The sequence below is a fragment of the Elephas maximus genome, chromosome 2 (genome assembly GCF_024166365.1).
Source record: "Elephas maximus indicus isolate mEleMax1 chromosome 2, mEleMax1 primary haplotype, whole genome shotgun sequence".
Classification (NCBI taxonomy): domain Eukaryota; kingdom Metazoa; phylum Chordata; class Mammalia; order Proboscidea; family Elephantidae; genus Elephas; species Elephas maximus.
Genome location: NC_064820.1, coordinates 197,043,290 through 197,063,817, shown reverse-complemented (window position 1 = coordinate 197,063,817; position 20,528 = coordinate 197,043,290). Strand labels below are relative to the sequence as shown.

General features: G+C 37.5%; 1 protein-coding gene across 2 annotated transcripts in view; it reads left to right on the top strand.

Annotated features, from left to right (window-relative positions):
- The window catches only part of LOC126070315 (BRCA1-A complex subunit RAP80-like), a 186,671-nt gene that overhangs the window by 66,864 nt on the left and 99,279 nt on the right, over positions 1-20,528 (top strand). For both annotated transcript variants that reach the window (XM_049874381.1, XM_049874382.1), the window contains exons 4-6: positions 16,323-16,447; positions 17,175-17,274; positions 17,581-18,296. In XM_049874381.1, the coding sequence (XP_049730338.1) occupies positions 16,323-16,447; positions 17,175-17,274; positions 17,581-18,296 (941 nt within the window). The remainder of the gene's footprint in view (positions 1-16,322; positions 16,448-17,174; positions 17,275-17,580; positions 18,297-20,528) is intronic.

The following is a 20,528-nucleotide window of genomic DNA, read 5'->3' as shown; positions in this document are numbered from 1 at the left end:
AGGGGAAAAGATAATTTGCCAGCTCCACTAACCCACTCCCAGCTCAGGACAGAAGCGGCTCCTGTCAAGGCATGAACAGTCCGTGGACTTTGAATACCTTTCCCCACTGCAGGGACCTGTGTGGCCCTATTTCAGGAGACTAGGCGCTTGTTGGCAGATTGCAGCTCTTTCAGCTGTGCAGTGGAGAGGTGGGTGTTTGATGTTTGACACTGCTTTGCCTATTAAACAGGGTCCTCACCTACCCACATCAGGGGCCTAAGAACTGGTGACTCCACTCAGGTTACCTAGCCTGCTGCAACAGGGATCCAAGGGTAACTAGTACCTCCCAGTTCTTACAACCAAAAACATCGGGTGCCCATGGTCCGTCTGCAGAACCCACCCACCTGTGCGCTCTAGGGAAGAGGGATGCGCTTTCCTCAGAGACATTTGGGGGGCAATTCTTAGCCCCCTGCCTTGTTCAGAGCATGAACCCCTGCTGCAACCAAATACCGGTACCTACACCAATCACCCCTGCCCCTCTAAAACTGTAGGACAGAGCCTGTACCACACACTTGATGATCAGCTACCTGGACACCTGAGCTGAATTCATACAAGAAAAGTGAATGGACTCCTAGACTGATACACCTGATAACAGCTCTAGCCATCTGGCGACAGGACGTTAGAGCTTCGAAGGTGAAAATAATCAAGCTAGCTCACTCAAGCAACCCATTTGGGCATATCAAAACAAAACAAAGCAAGAAGCAAGGATACTAAGCAAACATAAAATAAACTAATACAGTAACTTATAGATGGCTCAGAGACAACAGTGAACATCAAGTCACGTAAAGAAACAGACCATGACCACCTCAACAAGCTCTGAAAACAAAGAATCAACAAACGTTCTGGATGAAGGTGCATTCCTGGAATTACCAGATACACAATTCATTAATATATACAATTCATTAATTCATTAATACATTAATATGCAGAACTCTTGAAGGCATCAGGAATGAAATTAGGAAGGAGATCAGGCAATACGCAGAACAAGCCAAGGAACAGATAAAGTAGTTGAAGAACTTAAAAATGTTATTCAAGAACATAATGAAAAATTTAATAAGTTGCAAGATTCTATACAGAGACAGCAATCAGAAATTCAGAAGATTAACAGTAGAATTAGAAAATTAGACAAATCAATAGAAAGTCAGAGGAGCAGAACTGAGTAAGTGGAAGGCAGAATTGGTGAACTTGAAGATAAAGCACTTGGTACTAATATACTTGAAGAAAAATCAGATAAAAGAATTAAAAAAAAAATGAAGAAACCTTAAGAATCATGTGGGACTCTATCAGGTAACATATCCTAGCAGTGATTGGAGTACCAGAACAGGGAGAGATAACAGAAAATACAGAGAGAATTGTTGAAGATTTGTTGGCAGAAAAGTTCCCTGATATTGTGAAAGATGAGAAGATACTATCCAAGATGCTCATCGAACTCCACATAAGGTAGATTTTAAAAGACAATCACCAAGACATAATCAAACTTGCCAAAACCAAAGATAAAGAGAGAATTTTAAGAGCAGCGAGGGATAAATGAAAAGTCACCAACCAAGGAGAAAAAACAAAAAAAAATTTTTTTTTTTTTAGGAGAGTCAATAAGAATAACCTCGGACTACTTGGCAGAAACCATGCAGGCAAGAAGGCAATCGGATTACTTATATAAAGTATTGAAGGAAAAAAATTGCTAGTCAAGAATCATATATCCAGCAAAACTGTCTCTCAAATATGAAGGTGAAATTAGGACATTTCCAAATAAACAGAAGTTTAGGGAATTTGTAAAAACCAAACCAAAACTACAAGAAATACTAAAGGGAGTTCTTCCATTAGAAAATCAATAATATCAGGTATCAACCCCAGACTAGAACACTGGACAGAGCAATCAGATGTCAACCCAGACAGGGAAATCACAAAAATAAACCAAGATAAAAAAATGCTCACAACAGGGAAACAGTGATGTTATTATGTAAAAGAAGAAAATCTTAAAACAATAAAGAGAGACTAAAAGATGTAGTCATAGATCTTTCATATGGAGAGGAGGACAAGGTGATACTGAGAAATAAAATTTAGGTTTGAATTTAGAAAAATAGGAGTAAATATTAAGGAGTCAAACTATCCTACACATCAAAATAAAATACAAGAAAAAAATATAGACTCAGCAGAAATAAAATCAACAACAATGAATATTAGGAAAAGACAATATATAAAGATAAACTACTCGCCGTGAAAAATTAAATGGGAAAAAGAAACTGTCAACAGCATGCAAAAGAAGACATCAAAATGACAGCACTAAATTCATACCTATCCATAATTACACTGAATGTAAATGGACTAAATGCACCAATAGAGAGAGAGTGGCAGAATGGATTAAAAAACACAATCTGTATGTATGCTGCCTACAAGAGACATGTTTTAGACTTAGAGACACAAACTAAAACTCAAAGGATGGAAAAAAATACATCAAGCAAACAACAATCAAAAAAGAGCAGGAGTAGCAATGTTAATTTCTAACAAAATAGGCTTTAAAGTTAAATCCATCAGAAAGGATAAGGAAGGACACTATATAATGGTTAGGGGGACAACACATCAAGAAGATATAACCATATTAAATATTTATGCACCCAATGGCAGGGCTGTAAGATACATAAAACAAACTATCAACATTGAAAAGCAAGATAGACAGCTCCACAATAATAGTAGGAGACTTCAACACACCACTTTCGGTGAAGGACAGAACATCCAGAAAGAAGCTCAATAAAGACACGGAAGATCTAACTGTCACAATCAACCAACTTGACCTCATAGACATAAACAGAACACTCCACCCAACAGCAACCAAGTATACTTTCTTTTCTAGTGCACATGGAACATTCTCTAGAATAGACCACATATTAGGTCATAAACCAAGCCTCAGCAGAATCCAAAACATTGAAATATTACAAAGCATCTTCTCTGACCATAAGTCCATAAAAGTGGAAATCAATAATAGGAAAAGCAGGGAAAAGAAATCAAACACTTGGAAACTGAACAGTAGCCTGCTCAAAAAAGACTGGGTTATAGAAGACATTAAGGATAGAATAAAGAAATTCATAGAATCCAGTGAGAATGAAAACACTTCCTATCAGAATCTTTGGGACACAGTAAAAGCGGTGCTCAGAGGCCAATTTATATCAATAAATGTACACATCCAAAAAAGAAGGGCCTAAATCAAAGACTTATCCCTACAACTTGAACAAATGGAGAGCAACACAAGAAAGCCGCAGGCATCAGAAGAAAGCAAATAGTAAAAATTAGAGCAGAATTAAATGAAATAGAAAACAGAAAAACAGTTGAAAAAATTAGTGAGACCAAAAGCTGTTCTTTGAAAAAATTAACAAAATTGATAAACCATTGGCCAAACTGACAAAAGAAAAACAGGAGGGGAAGCAAATAACCCGGATAAGAAATGAGGTGGGCGATGTTACAACAGACCCAACTGAAATTGAAAGAATATTATCAGATTATTATGAAAAATTGTACTCTAACTAATTTGAAAACCTAGAATAAATGGATGAGTTTCTAGAAACACACTACCTACCTAAACTAACACAAACAGAGGTAGAACAACTAAATAGACCCATAACAAGAGATTGAAAAGGTAATCAAAAAACTCCCAACAACAACAAAACCCTGGCCTGGACAGCTTCACTGCAGAGTTCTACCAAAATTTCAGAGAAGAATTAACACCACTGCTACTAAAGGTATTTCAGAGCATAGAAAACGACGGAATACTACCAAACTCATTCTATGAAGCCAGCATATCCCTGATACAAAAACCAGGTAAAGACGCCCTAAAAAAAGAAAATTACAAACCTGTATCCCTCATGAACTTAGATGCAAAAATCCTCAACAAAATTCTAGCCAATAGAATTCAACACCATATCAAAAAAATAATTCACCACGGCCAAGTGGGATTCATACCAGTTATGCAGGGATGGTTCAACATTAGAAAAACAATTAATAAAATCTATCATATAAATAAAAGACAAGAATCACATGATTTTATCAATTGATACTGAAAAGACATTTGACAAAGTTCAACACCCTGTTCATGATGGAAACTCTTAGCAAAATAGGAATAGAAGGAAAATTCCTCAACATAATGAAGGGCATTTATACAAAGCCAATAGCCAACACGATCCTAAATGGAAAGAGTCTGAAAGCATTCCCCTTGAGATCGGGAACCAGACACAGATGCCGTTTATCACCACTCTCATTCGCCATTGTGCTGGAGGTCCTAGGCTTGATAAAGACATAAAGGGCATCCAGATTAGCAAGAAAGAAGTAAAAGTATCTCTTCTTGCAGATGACATGATCTAATACACAGAAAACCCTAAAGAATCCTCAAGAAAACTGCTGAATCTAATAGAAGAGTTCACCAGAGTATCGGGATACAAGATAAAAACACAAAAATCAGTTGGATTCCTCTACACCAACAAAAAGAACATCAAAGAGGAAGTCACCAAATCAATACCATTTACAGTAGCCCCCAAGAAGATAAAATACTTAGGAATAAATCTTACCAGAGATGTAAAAGACTTATACAAAAAAAACTACAAAACACTTGTGTAAGAAACCAAAGGAGACCCACATAAGTGGAAAAACATACCATGCTCATGGATAGGAAGACTTAACATTGTAAAAAAAATGTCTGTTCTGCCGGAAGTCATCTGTAGACACAGTGCAATTCCGATCCAAATTCTAACGACATTTTCTAATGAGATGGAGAAAGAAATCACCAACTTCATATGGAAGGGAAGGAGGCCCCAGATAAGTAAAGCATTACTGAAAAAGAAGAACAAAGTGGGAGGCCTCACTCTACCTGATTTTAGAACCTATTATACCACCACCACAGTAGTCAAAACAGTGTGGTACTGGAACAACAACAGATACATAGACCAATGGAACAGAATTGAGAATCCAGAGATAAATCCATCGACATATGAGCAGTTGATATTTGACAAAAGGCCCAAAATCAGTTAAGTAGGGGAAAAGACAGTCTTCTTAACAAATGATGCTGGCATAATGAATATCCATCTGCAAAAAAAATGAAACAAGACCCATACAGCACACCATGCATAAAAACAAACTCAAAATGGATCAAAGGTCTAAATATAAAATCTAAAATGATAAAGATCATGGGAGAAAAAATAGGGACAATGCTAGGACCCCTAATACATGGCATACATAGTATATAAAACATTACTAAGAATGTGGAAACGAAACTATATAACTGGGAGCTCTTAAAAGTCAAACACCTGTGCTCATCCAAGGACTTCAAATGAGCTAAAAGATTACCTGCACTGGGAAAAAGTTTTTAGCTATGACATTTCCGATCAGCGCCTGATCTCTAAAATCTACATGATACTGCCAAAACTGAACTACAAAAAGACAAATAACCCAATTAAAAAATGGGCAAAACATATGAACAGGCACTTCACTAAAGAAGACATTCAGGTAGCTAACAGATACATGAGGAAATGCTCACAATCATTAGCCATTAGAGAAATGCAAATCAAAACTGCCATGAGATTCCATCTCACTCCAACAAGGCTAACATTAATCCAAAAAATAGAAAATAATAAATGTTGGAGAGGTTGTGGAGAGACTGGAACACTTACACACTGCCTTTGGGAATGTAAAATGGTACAACCACTTCAGAATCGATTTGGCACTTCCTTAAAAAGCTAGAAATAGAACTACCGTATGATCCAGCAGCCCCACTCCTTGGAATATATCTTAGAGAAATAAGAGCCTTTATACCAACAGGTATATGCACACCCATGTTCATTGCAGCAGTGTTTACAATAGCAAAAAGATGGAAGCAACCAAGGTGCCCATCAATGGATGAATGGATAAATTTTGGTGTATTCACACAATGGAATACTACGTATCAATAAAGAACGGTGATGAATCTGTGAAACATTTCATAACATGGAGGAATCTGGAAGGCATTATGCTGAGGGTAATTAGTTGCAAAAGGACAAATATTGTGTAAGACCACTATTATAAGAATTCAAGAAATAGTTTTAAAAAAGAAGAATATATTCTTTGATGGTTATGAGAGGGGGGAAGCAGGGAGAGGGGTATTCACTAAGTAGATAGTAGATAGAAACTACTTTAGGCGAAGGGAAAGACAACACACAATACAGGAGAGGTCAGCATAAACGGACTAAACCAAAAGCAAAGAAGTTTCCTGAATAAACTGAATGCTTTGAAGGCCAGAGTAACAGAGGTATGGGTTTGGGGACCATGGTCTCAGGGTACATCTAGGTCAAGTGGTATAATAACATCTATTAAGAAAACATTCTGCATCACACTTTGAAGAGTGGTATCTGGGGCCTTAAACGCTAGCAAGCGGCCATCTGAGATGTATCAATGGGTCTCAACGCACCTGGAGCAAAGGAGAATGAAGAACACCAAAGACACAAGGTAATTATGAGCCCAAGAGACAGAAAGGGCCACATAAGCCAGAGACTGCATCAGCCTGAGACCAGAAGAACTAGATGGTGCCCGGCTACAACCGATGACGGCCCTGACAGGGAACACAACAGAGAACCCCTGAAGGAGCAGGATAGCAGTGGGATGCAGACCCAAATTCTCATAAAAAGACCAGATTTGATGGTCTGACTGAGACTAAAAGGACCCCGGTGGTCATGGTCCCCAGACCGTCTTTAGCCCAAGACAGGAACCATTTCCTAAGCCAACTCTTCAGACAGTTTTTGGACTGGACAATGGGATAGAAAATGATGCTGGTGAAAAATGAACATCTTGGTTCAAGTAGACAAATGAGACTATGTTGACATCTCCTACCTGGAGGGGAGAGGAGAGGGCAGAGGGGGTCAGAAGCTGTCGGAATTGACAGGAAAAGAGGGAGTGGAGGGAAGGAGTGTGCTGTCTCATTTTCGTAAAAACCCAGTGCTGTCGAGTCGATTCCAACTCATAGTGACCCTATATTAGGGGGAGAGTAATTAGGAGTATATAGCAAGGTGCATATGAATTTTCGTATGAGGGACTGACTTGATTTGTAAACTTTCGCTTAAAGTACAGTAAAAAATTTAAAAAATGGATGAATGTGAATGGCGATAATGTAAAAATGGAGTGATAAGCACAAACCTAACTAAGCAAAGTAGAGAGAGCATTATTGTTACTATCAGATGAAAGCTTCTAGCAGAAATGAAAAGTGATCAGTACGTAGCTGATATGCTTCATCTTCTCTGATAGTTTACAGGGAAGTTTCAAGAAAATCTGTGGGCAAAGTCGTGATGAATCCTGGTAAATATCACCATAGCCTAGGCATCAGGCAGTGTTACAGTATGGTCCAGGAACTGGTCATCTGGCAGGAATAAGATTGTGGGAGATGGTTGATCAGTATTTTCTGCTTTAAAGCTCACTATGACGTATCTCCCAGTTTTAGGAGTAGGTTAAAGCAAAATTTTTCTGTGAGCGTGACTAAGTGCCTTTGACTTATCGAAGCAACAGAGTATGGAATGATTAGCACATGGTCAGTAGAAGCTAAGAGTAGATAAGAATCAGGACCAGCCTTATCCAGGGATTCTTTCCTGTGGTTAAAAAATGGTACTGTTCTGTGGGCATCTTAGTGATGACAGCAGTCAGCAGTATTTTTTACTCTTGAGTCACATTGTTCCAATCTCAACTGATTGTTCTACATGTTTAGAAACAATCTCAATCAGCAGTGAATTTCTCATTTTATGATTCCTAACATAACTTTGTGAGAGTTGTTTATTGCTGGACCATGAGTTCTGTTTTATTTATTGCATTCTGGGTTTTCCCCTCCTTGTCCTGATGATTCCCTTCCCCTTTCCTGATTCCCTGATCCATGTTTTGCTCTCTTATTTTGGTGGAGTGCATCGCCAATTCTGAAAGAATGGGTGAAAATATTATTCTGTCTTCTCATTTGATAGGTGATTTTGTTGGGTATAACGTTCTAGATTGGATTTTCAGGTTTTTCTTTAGAATTTTTAAAGTGTTGCCCTGTTGTCTTCTTGCTTCCAATGTTGCTGTTGAGGAATAAAAATAATTATCCTTTGTGATCCAATTTTTTTCCCTGGAGGTTTACAGTGTCTTCTCATTGTCTCAAGCCTGCATTTTTTTTTTTCCTTGTTTGTTTTTCTTGTTTTAAATGATGCTGTTAAGCTATAACCCTTATTTCTTAATAGTTTCAGTGTGCTGGTCTCTGGGAGCCTCCCTTCATTTATTTGCCTCTGTCTGTCTACTGCAGACGTGCTTGTAGAACAATCAATTTGTAGAAGTTTAGAAATACAGTGATGTTGTGATACTTACTTCAGTTGCACTTTATACTTCCTGGTCTTTGACTATGTTCCAGAGAGATAAATTGTGCACTGCGTTTTAAGGGGATAGGATTCATTTTGGAGAGGAGTAATGAAGTAAAAGTGGAAAGCATGGACTATTTGGGGTGAAGGGATAGTAGAGAAGTCCTTGTTGAACTCCGGGGAATTAAGCATTGCACAATATGTACTTGATTTAGTAGAAATAGTGGGTTGGAAAGCTATAGATCTCCGTTAAAAATATATAGATATATATAGACCTCCATTCGCTCCCTATAAACCAGGTAGTCAGAAAAGAGTTAGATGTGGAGACCATGCTATTTAGAAAGGTGAAGAGTTGAAAGTAATCTCAGACCATTATCTAAATAACTTTATTATCACCATTCTTAAAAAAAAAAAACTCCATTCTCAAACTGTCTTTTATGGAATTAACACAGTACTCATTTCATCTGAAAGAATAAAAATATTTAAAGAATCAAGCCATTGCGTTTTATTTTCCTCAGAGGCATAAAATTTTTCATAATGTTCTGTTGTTCTCCATACCATGATGTCAGCTTTAGCTGCTATTAATGCAGCCACTTACAGTTAGTGTTTGCATGGGATATGTTTTTCCTTCCTTTTACTGTCAGCCTCTTTGTGTCATATTTAAAATGTTTTTGATAAATAGTACATTTTCTTCCAGTCTGATAATCTTTGTTTTTAAATTGGAGAGTTTGGTCCATTTATATATAATGCAGTTACCAAAATAGTTGGGTTTAAGCTGACCAACTTATTAGTTTTTTTTGTTTGTCTCATCTAATTTTTATACGTTTTTTCCTCCTCTCTTGCCATGTCTTGGCTTAGTTCTTTGTTAGAATTCTATTTTGTGTCCTCTACTGGTTTCTTTTTAATTTAATCAAATTTATTAAGCTATAATTTACCTGATAAAAATAATACATGTTTTTAAGTTTATAGTTCAATGAATTTTGACAAATATATAGCCCCATGTAATTTTCACCATAATCAAGATATAGCAGCTTTTTCATCACCCCAGAATGTTACCTCATGGCTGTTTGCAGTCAGCTCTCGCAACCCCGTCCCCAGCTTGGCCCTATGCAATTACTGTTTGCTTTCTATTAGAAGAAATTAGTTTTGTCTGTTACAGAATTTCATAAAATGCAATCACGTACTCCTTTGTGTTGACCTGTTTTGCTTAACATATTGTTTTTAGATTGATCTTGTTGGGTCTATCAGTTCATTCCTTTTATTATTGTGTAATATTTCATTGTATGGATATTACAATTTGTTCATTCACATTTGATAGACATTTGGGTTCTTTATAGTTTTGGGCCATTTCAAATAGAACTTCTGTGAACATTCTTTGCATGGACATGTGTTTTTGTTTTTCTTGGGTAAATATGTACAACTACTGAGTTGTATGGTAAGTGTATATTTAACTTCATAAGAAACTGGCGAACTGTTTTTCAAAGTTCTTCTATTTTACATTCCCACCAGCAGTGTGTGAGAATTCCAGTTACTCCACATCCTTGCTGACACTTGGTGTGGTCAGTCTTTTTCATTTTAGTGGTGTGTGGAGTCCTGGGTAGTGCAAATGATTAACACATTTGGCTGTAACTAAAAGGTTGGAGATTTGAGTCTACTTCACTGCCTCAGAAGAAAGTCCTGGTGATCTGCTTCCAAAAAATCATGCATCGAAAACCATACGAAACACAATTTTACTCTTGCCATGAGTTGGAATCGACTCAATAGCAATTGTTCCTTTTTTTAGTGCTGCGTAGTTGTATTTCATTTTAATTTGCATTTTCCTGATGACTAAGGATCTTTTCATGTGTATTTGGTCATTCTTATATTTTCTTTGAGAAATTATTAATTTCTAAAATTATTTCTAACTTCTATTAGAAAAAATTTTCTATTTTTATTAGAAAAACTTTCTAAAAATTGTTATTAAATGATTTCTAGATTATTATTATTCTAAATTATTATAGGAATTATCAGTTCTATAATTTGTTTTAGACATTATCTCTTGCTCATTTTTAAATTTAGATTGCTTGTCATATTATTATTGTTGAGTTGTAGGAATTCTTTATGTATTCTAGATACAAATCCTTTGTCAGATGATATGTATTGTAGATATATCTTCTCCTATTTTGTGGCTTGCATTTTTACTTTCTTAGTCGTATGTTCCAAAGAGCAGAACTTTAAAATTTTGATGAAATCCATTTTTTTTCTTTTGTAATTTCTTCTTTCTGGGTACTAAGAAATATTTGATGAGTCAAAGGCTGCAAAGATTTTTGCCTTTGTTCTAGAATTTTTATAGTTTTATATAAAAATTATATAGAATTATATAGTTTTAGCTTTTATTTTTGGATCTGTGGCTTATTTAAAATTTTTTTTTGTATATAGTGTGAGGTAATGGTTATGGTTAAGTATGGATATCCAATTGTTCTAAAACCATTTGTGAAAAGACTCTCCTTTTCTCATTGTTGAAAATCAATATATGGAACTATTTCTAGCTTTTGTATTCTGTTCCATTGATTTGTGTGTTCATCATTATGCCTATACCACACTGTACTGATTACTGTAGTATCTTAGTCATCTAGTGCTGCTATAACAGAAATGCAAGTGGATGGCTTTAACAAAGAGAAGCTTATTTCCTCACAATAAAGTAGGCTAAAAGTCCAAATCCAGGGCGTCAGCTCCAGGGGAAGGCTTTCCCTCTCTATTGCCCTTCTCATCAGTCTTCCCTCAGATTAAGAGCTTTTCTGGGCGGGGACCCCAAGTCCAAAGGGCGTACTCTGCTCCTGGCACTGCTTTCTTGGTGATATGAGGTCCCCCCCTTTTTGCTCACTTCCCTTTCCTTTTATCTCTTTTAAGATAAAAGGTGGTGCAGGCCTTTACATCGGATCAGGGATGTGATCTTAGTAAGGGTGTTACAATCCCACTGTAATCCTCTTTAACATAAAATTACTATCATAAAATGGAGGACAACCACATGATACTGGGAATCATAGCCTAACCAAGTTGACACACATTTTTGGGAGACACAGTTCAATCCACGGCATGTAGCTTTATAGTAAGTCTTGAAACAGGTATTTTAATTTTTTAATGTTGTTTTGGTTAACCTGGGTCCTTTGCATTTTTACATAAATTTTAGAATTAGTTTGTCAGTATTTACAAACAAGCCTGATGGAGTTTCATTGGGATTGTGTCGAATATATAAATCAATTTGGGGTGATTTATATCTGTAAATCAATTGGGAGTTCTTTTTCTGAATTAGTTTGTCATTATTTCTTTCTTTACTGTTTGATAATTCACCAATGATAGATGTCATATAGGCTGGCATTTTCTTTACAGAAAAGTTGTTAATTAAAAATTCAATTTTTTAAATAGACATAGAGCTGTTCCGATTTTCTATTCTTGTGTCAGTTTTGGTAATTTGTGTCTTTCAATAATTTTTTTGTTCTGTTTTATCTAAAAGTAAGTATTTTCAAACCTTTTTTTCATTATCGTCCTCTGTCATGGATTGAATTGTGTCCCCCTAAAATACGTGTTAACTTGGCCGGGCTGTGATTCCCAGTATTGTGTGAGTGTCCTCCATTTTGTGATCTGATTCTCCTCCATTTTATGTGTTATAAATCCTGACCTCTCTGTGTTAATGAGGCAGGACTAAGTTATGTTAATGAGCATTAGGTTATGTTTGTTATGTTAAAGAGGATTAGGGTGGGATGCATCACCCTTGCTTGAGTCACACCTTTTATCTTACAAAAGATAAAAGAAGACAGAAGCAAACAGAGAGGAGGGACCTGACTACCACAAAGAAAGAAGATCCAGGGTTGGAACACATCCTTTGGACCTGGGGTCCCTGTGCTGAGAACCTCCTAGACTCAGTGAAAGATTGATGCCAAGACACATGAAGATCTCCAAGGAATGCTGGGCCCACAGATATTGTCCCTCAGGGTCGACAGAGAGAGCGAGCCTTCTGCTAGGGCTGACGCCCTGAATTCAGACTTCTAGCCTCTTAAACTGTGAGAAAATAAATTTGTTTGTTAAAGCCACCCATTTGTAATATTTTGTTAGAGCAGCATTAGATCCCTGAGACAGAATTGGGTACCAGGAGTGTGATGATGCTCTAACAGACACCTAAAATGTGAAAGCGGTTTTAGAGTTGGGTAATGGGTAGAGGCTGGAAGAGTTTTAAAACACCTAACAGTAAAAGCCTAGATTGCTTTAAAGACACTGTTGGTAGAATCACGGACATCAAAGGCAATTCTGATGAGGGCTCAGAAGGAAGTGAGGAGAGCTCTAAAGCCTCTATCATTTTAGAGGATACATATGGTGCCAACAACCAAATGGTACGAGAAATGTGGATATTAAATGTACTTCTGGTGAGCGTTTAAAGGAAAATGATGTACATGTGATTGGACAAAAAAGAAGGGTGATACTTTTTATGCAGTGACAGAGAACTTGTCTGAGTTATGTTCAGATGTTTGGTGGAAGGTAGAATTTGTAAATGATTAACCTGGATATTCTGGCTGATGAGATTTGTAAGTAAGATCTTAAAGGGTCCACATAGTTTCTCCTTGCTGCTTACTGTAAAATGCAAGAAGAAAGATGGACTTAAAAATGAACTGTGCAAACTGAAGACAGAACTTAAAGATTTGGAAAATTCTTTTGTACAAACTAAGGACTGTGTCCTAGAATGTTCACCAAGGATGTGGCTACACAATCTTTTGTTAAAGAGATTAAGCCTGTGACTGATGGATCTAGCCAACTACCACATCAGAAAACTCATCAGCTTAGACTGAAGGGACAGAGAAGGAACCAAGGGAAGAATGCTGTTAGCCTCTTGGAATTTTACTTGCAGGAAGCAGGCCAAAGGAGCTACATCTGTTTTCTTTCAAGAAAAGGAAAGGACCATCCTTGGAGCAACTTGGAGATCAGCAGAACCGTTGGAAGGAGCATGGGAAGCAGGGCCTTATTGGTTTCAAAGGGTGGGGCCATGGCCTCTGGGGTTCCAAAGGGTGGGGCTACAGCCACCTAGGTTTCAAAGAGTCAGATCTTCACCAACTCAGTTCGAAAGTGTGGGGCTGCTGTTCACGGTGCCAGGAGCATGGGGCTGGGCCTGCTTCCCAAAGCTGAGGGTTCAGGGCTGCTGTGCCCAAGGGGCAGAAGAACTGGGCCTTCCAGGGCAGAGGGGATGGGGTTGCCACTCAGACAGACTAGGAAAATGGGGCCACCCAAAGCCAAGGGAGCAGAGTTGCTGTCTCAATGGGCCTGGAAGGTAGAGCTGAGACCCTGGGCCAAGGGTCCCCCACCCAGGATCCAGAGAGCATGGCTAGCACCCAGATTCTGGAAGGCACGGCCATTGCCTAGTGATTCTTAGAGAACTGAGGATTATTTTCAAGCCTTGAGAGCTAATGTCAGTTGTTCTCCTAGGTTTTGGACTTGCTTGGTGCCTGTTATCCCTTCCTTCCTTCCGTCCTTCTAATTTCTCCCATTTGTAATGGAAATGTCTACCTTGTGCCTTTTCCACCATTGTACTTTGGAAACAGATAACCTATAGTCTAGATTTCACAGGGTCAGAGATGAAGAGGAATTTTGCCCCAGGATTGAATATGCCTAATATCTAACCCATATTTGATTTAGATAATTTATAAGATGAGATTTTTGGACTTGGAGCTAATTTAAGACTTTTGGTATGATGTGATGGGGTGAATGTGTTTTACATGTGGCAAGGACATGAATTTTGGGGGGCCAAAAGGTGGAATGTCATTGACTGAATTGTATGCACCAAAAATATGTGTCAACATGGCTAGGCCATGATTCCCAATATTGTGTGGTTTTCCTCCATTTTGTGATCTGATTCTCCTCCGTTTTATGTGTTGTAAATCCTGACCTCTCTGTGTTAATGAGGCAGGACTAGATTATGTTAATGAGGATCCGGCTATGTTTGTTATATTAATCAGGCAAGAATGGGGGGATGCATTACCGTTGCTTGAGTCACACCTTTTATCTTAAAAGAGATAAAAGGAGAGAGAAGAAAGCAGAGAGGAGGAAACTGACTATCACCAAGACAAAAAGAGCTGGGAGCAGAGCATGTCCTTTGGGCCTGAGGTCCTTGCACTGAGAACCTCCTAGACCCAGGCAAAGATTTTTGCCAAGAGACATGGAGATCTCCAAAGAACATTGGGCCCACAGATGTTGAAAGGAGGCAAGAACCTTCCCCCAGAGCTGACAGAGGGAGAAAGCCTTCCCTTAGAGCTGGTGCCTTGAGTACGGACTTCTAGGTTCCTAAACTGTGAGACAATAAATTTCTGTTTGTTAAAGCCATTTATTTGTGGTATTTCTGTTATAGCAGCACTAGATAACTAAGACATCACCCTAAGGAACCTTTTATGCATTTTTTAAATCTACTGCTTCCCCATGAAATTTTAATAACACATGTATCTTTGTATGTACTGTATCATAGATCTGGGTTTTATACATAATGAAAATAAGATTTTTTTTGGCCCCTCCCCCCACATCAGGAATGAATTTTTATCCTCTTGGAGGTGATATCACCTCATTAAAAATACATGATCCAAGTTGTCAAATTTATTGGCATAAAATTGTTCATGGTATTTCCTTATTATCTTTTTCATGACTAGAATCTGTAGTGATGTCCCCTCTTTAATTCCCAGTGTTGTTTGTGTTATTCTTTTTTTTCTTGATAATTCTAGCTAGATGTTTATAAATTTTGTTGACTTTTCATAGAACCAATTTTTGTTTCATTAATTTTTCTCCTTGTTGTATGTGCATTTTCTATTTAATTGATTTCTGCCCTTTATATTTCTTTCCTTCAACTTACTTTGGATGAATTTTGATTTTCATTTCATAGCTTTTTAAGGTGGGAAGCTTAGATCATTAATTGTACAATGTTCTTCTTTTCTAATATAATCATGTAAAGCTGTAAATTTCCCTCTAAATATTGCATTAGCTGCATCCCACAAATTTTGATATGTAATATTTTCATTGTCATTGAGGTAATTTCAGATTTAGCTGGATACATTTTTAATGTTTTATTCAATTATATAAGTATCAACCATCCTCGTTGGTTTAATTTTAAATTTAATCTACCAGTTTTCAAAGTAATTAATTGGCTCACTAACATTCTTTAACGTTCACTAGTTAGTCATGGTTTTTTCTTTTTAAAATTATCGTGATGAATTCATAGATTTAAACTTACGTGTTGTGTTACGATTTGTTGCATTTATTATCCTCATTTATGCTCCAATTTTCCCATTTTTGGCCAGTGGGAAGGAACCTTTTTAAGTTAACTACTGAATTGTTTTGACATGATCCCAGTAGCATCTGATAGAATCCTTGCTAACAACTATGACAAATATTTTAGCTCATCCTTTACATTTCGTGCCCTACACTTGGAGTCAGCCATTTCTCCAAGGTACCCAGTTGATTTTAATGGGAACCGGTGTTCGGAGGTTACATTCTGGTTACTGGGGATGACCTTTTCTACTGGTTAAATCAGGATTAGAAAAAAATCACTCTGGCTAAATGTTGAGCATGAAGCAGTGTGGTATGTAGCAAAGAAGCCTGGAGTGGGAATCATTTCATTTATTTATTCATTCATCAAATATTCATGGAGCATCTCTCACATGCCTGGCACTCTTTTATGTACTAGGGACGCAAATAGGAAGTAAAAAGACAAAACCTCTACTTCAATGGGAGCTTGCAGGCTAGTTAACCCAGGATTCTTGTTGTGCCTACTGCTGGTGATCTTGGCCAACACTTTACCTTTTGGGGCTTTCGTCTTTTATAAGATAATAGAAATGTACTAAATATTCTATAACATCTTCGGCTGAAAAGTTTAATAATTCTGTTTCTTGCCTTCATGCTTATTCACTGTTTGTGGTGTTCTTACCTTCTCCCACCCCTATCTTCTTACAGAGATGACAGAAGAAGAACAGTTTGCTCTGGCTCTCAAAATGAGTGAGCAGGAAGCCAGGGAGGTAAACAGCCAGGAGGAGGAAGAAGAGGAGCTCTTGAGGAAAGCTATTGCTGAAAGCCTGAATGTAAATATGCTCTGCTGAAAAGTTTGCAGGGATTAATCAGCAGTAATCTTTTACCTGTGCTGTGTTATAATTGCTTATAGCTGTAGTAGTTCATAGTGTTTTCTACTAACGAGTGTTTCCCATAATGATTTTTCAGTCTCTGTTGAGTTGTTGGTGAACCCAGTTTGAATTGTTTTGTTAATTTTATATGAAAGAGATTTGTTCTCCCTTATACATTTTCAGCCCATAGCTAAGGAGAACAATAGTAGTTGGCAGCTTCTACAAAGAGTTACTGAGTACCAAGAACCCAAAAAGGGAGCAAGACAAGATGCCTACTACCTCCCCTGTTTTGTGGGGAGAACAAAAGGAGTGAGAACCTGAGATGGGTTATGGAGAGAAAGAATGGGCAATTTAAAAAATAATCAAGTATTGTTAAAGTATCATTTGAACATGTACAGTTGAAATTATTTTAAATGTGAAGGATACTTGCCAGTGGAAGGTCCTAAGCCATCCCTTATTCCGTTCAACTCTGTATTAGAAGGGGGTTTAGTATAGTGATGTAGCACAGCACCTTGCACATGGTAGGCATTCAGTACACATTTGTGGGGTTCATTTGAACTGAGCATCTATGTTTTTCGGTAGTAGAAACCATTAGGGAGAGTAGCTTCCCTTTTTGTCCTTCCTGTTACCCTTCAGGTATAGATATTTTATTAATAAACCTGGTCTGGGGTGGGATCACTTGTTTCAGACTTGCCGGCCTTCTGATGCCTCTGCTACCAGTTCTCGACCTCTTCCCATTGGACCGTCTTCACAGTCCCACCAAGAGAAAACCACAGACTCTGGGACCACTGAAGGCATGTCTTCCTGTTCTGACTCCTTCCACTTACCAAGTAGGACCATATCATAGGGATCTCATGCTGAGAGTTGATATACAGAAATGCCCCAAATCCCTCTGGTGGTGTGAAAGAGGTTAAATCAGAAAGTAGTTGAGATCTCACAAATATCCAGCATACTTTTATCTCCAAGGAAAAGCCAACATTTGGTTAAACCCATAGAAGAGTCTTCTTACCCACGTTATATATTCTAGTGATAGCTTGCTTATCAAGCCCCCTTAATAAAACAGTTTGTCCTTAGCCCTACTTTTTCTCAAATACCTACAGGCGTATGGCAGCTGGTACCTCCATCACTGTTTAAAGGCTCACATATCAGTCAGGGAAACGAGGCTGAGGAAAGAGAGGAGCCTTGGGACCACACTGAAAACACTGAAGAGGAGCCGGTCTCTGGCAGCTCAGGAAGCTGGGACCAATCAAGCCAGCCAGTCTTTGAGAACGAGAACGTTAGATGTACTGGCCACTTGGCTGAGCACACACAGTGTGGGAAGCTACAGGAAAGTACTGGGAGGGGCTGTGCCCAGGGTAGGGGGGACACATCTAGGCACTGTCTGCCTACCCCAGCAGATGCCAGAGGTTTCCAGGGCATTGGGGGCACTGTGCAGTACTTCTGGGGTATTCCATTCTGCCCTGCTGGAGTAGACCCTAACCAGTATACCAAGGTCATTCTCTGCCAGTTAGAGGTTTATCAAAAGAGTCTTAAAATGGCTCAGAGGCAGCTCCTTAAAAAAAAAGTGTTTGGGGAACCAGTGTTACCTAGGGCGTCTTCTCTGATCCAAAATGAGTGTGGCCAAGGAGATCAGGCTAGTGAAAAAAATGGAGGCATCTCAGAAGATATGGGAGATGAAGACAAAGAGGAAAGGCAGGAGTCTAGGGCATCTGTCTGGCTCTCAAAACCCAAGGATTTCCGAGAAAGCCCAATTAAAAGCTTGAAAGAGAAACTTTTGTTGGAGGAAGAACCAACAACCAGTCATGGTCAGGTAAGGGCTAGTGATGCTGTAATTAAGGACGATTTATTCACAGACTAAACAAGGACTATTTAGCTATTCTTTTTTAGCTCTTTCATTCCTGATAATTAAATACATGCTCACTACAGAAAACTAGGAAAATACAAAAGAGTATAAAGAAGAAGAAAATTAACCTTAACCCTAGCACCGTCATTATTTTGAGTGTACATTTCAAATGATTATTTTCTATGCATATAAAATTTTCTTTTTCTTTTTAATTTTTAAACAAAATGAAACTCTTCTATATAAGCTTTGTTCCTTTTTCCTCACTTATTAGTTTATCTTAGGTCTTTTCCTATTTATTAAGTACACTTGAAAACATCATTCTATCATGTGGATGTATCATAATTTAGTTTTTGAGTTTTTTATTTCTAAAAGTTGAAAATTTTTTGAATAGGTAATAATGTTCACATGGCTCAAAATTTAAAAAGGTAAAAATTAAAAACCAGTTCTCACTGGAGGCAACCCACATTACTTGATTCTAGTGTATCCTTCCAAGATATTTTATGAAACTAAAAGCATAGACATTCTTTTCCCCATCTTCTTTTATAAATAATAACATGCTACACACGTTATTCTGTACCTTGACTTTTTATTTAATATTTTTGCGAGATCATTATATAATAGTACCTAAAGAACTTCCTCATTTGTTTTTTTCAGATATGTAATATACCGTGTATGGATAAGTCATAGTTTCTTTTATGTAGTGCCCTTTTGGTGGACAGTTAGGTTATTTCCAGTAGCTTACTATTACAGATAGTGCTGCAGTGATTGACCTTGTACAGAGGACATTTCACACACACAGGGGATATTTGTGGATAATTTCCTATAAATGGAACTGCTGTCCATAGAGGTTGTATCAGTTTATACTCCCACCATGAATATATGAGAGTACCAGTTTCCCATGCTTACATCAGACTTCTTGATTTTTGCCAATCTGAGAGATGAAAAATGGTATCTTACTGTAATCTTAATTTGCTTTTCTCTTATCGTGTGCGTGGTGGAACTTTTTTTTTTTTAACATACCTTACCCTATTTATATTTCCTTTTGTGTCTGTTTCGATCTTATGGTTATTTTTATTTTTTAGTGACCTTTTTCTTAGTAGTTTGTATGCACCCTTTATATATTAGGGAAATTTGTTCTTTGTGATACGGAGTGCAGATAGTTTTCCAGTTTATTTTTTTTTCACACGTAATAGTGTATTTCTAATTCTGCTTGTGGTGGTTTTCTATAATTTATTTAAGCCATTTCCCTGCTTTGGGACAGTTAGGATGTTTTTTCAGCCTTTTTTCTCTGAAGATTACAAAAACAATTATATAATTACAAGCTCTTTAAAACCTGTCATTTTAAAGAGCCAAAGAGTATTCTGTTTTATGGATATACTGTTTTTTTATTGCTATTTCTCTGAGTCTTTGGTTTTATTTTGCTGTTATCTTATTCATTCTGTCTCATAGTATGATAAGGGTTCAAGTGATAATTAGGAGAAACATCATAGCATAGTGGGGAGAGCATGGATTTGGAGTTTGAATTTTAGCTTTCAGGCTTTAGTAACTGTGTGTCTTTGAGCAAGCCACATAATTCTCTGAGTTCCAGTTTTTACGTCTATAAAACGGGAATAACATTTCCTACTTTTTAATAATTGTTTTAGTGGTTAAGGTGAATCTATATAAAATGCCTGTTATAATGCTTAGCAGATTATAGGCACTAGAAAGTCATTCACTGGGACTGCCTTTGGGGATCATTCTTAACAGCCCTCTTTATTCACATTTTGGAAAGATCGCTTTAAGGGAAAAGAAGGCATTTTTCTTAACACTTTTTCTAGTGACTGTCCACTTTTCCAAAGGAAGGCTGGGTGAAGCTTGTAATAGCATGTTTTGTTAGTTATTTGCAACCCAGAGATGCTTCCCATTTTAAAAAGAATTAAATAGCTTCACAAGAATCAATGCTTAATAATTTATTGTAATTCAGGCTGTTAGCTTGGAAGATTCTAGGGCCAGAGTGCTAGAGCATAGACTTGTGTCAACTTCTGAGATTTGAAAGCAGTGCCTTTGAACAGCCTAAAAAAGTGGTCAAAACCTAGTGGCTGGTCCTTTTAGATTGACTCTGACCTTAACTTCAAGAACAGGCCACTGTATTACTAGTTGGTACTATATGGCTGCAATAAACAAAACCAAGGTAAGACTTTATCATAGACAGAAAAACAA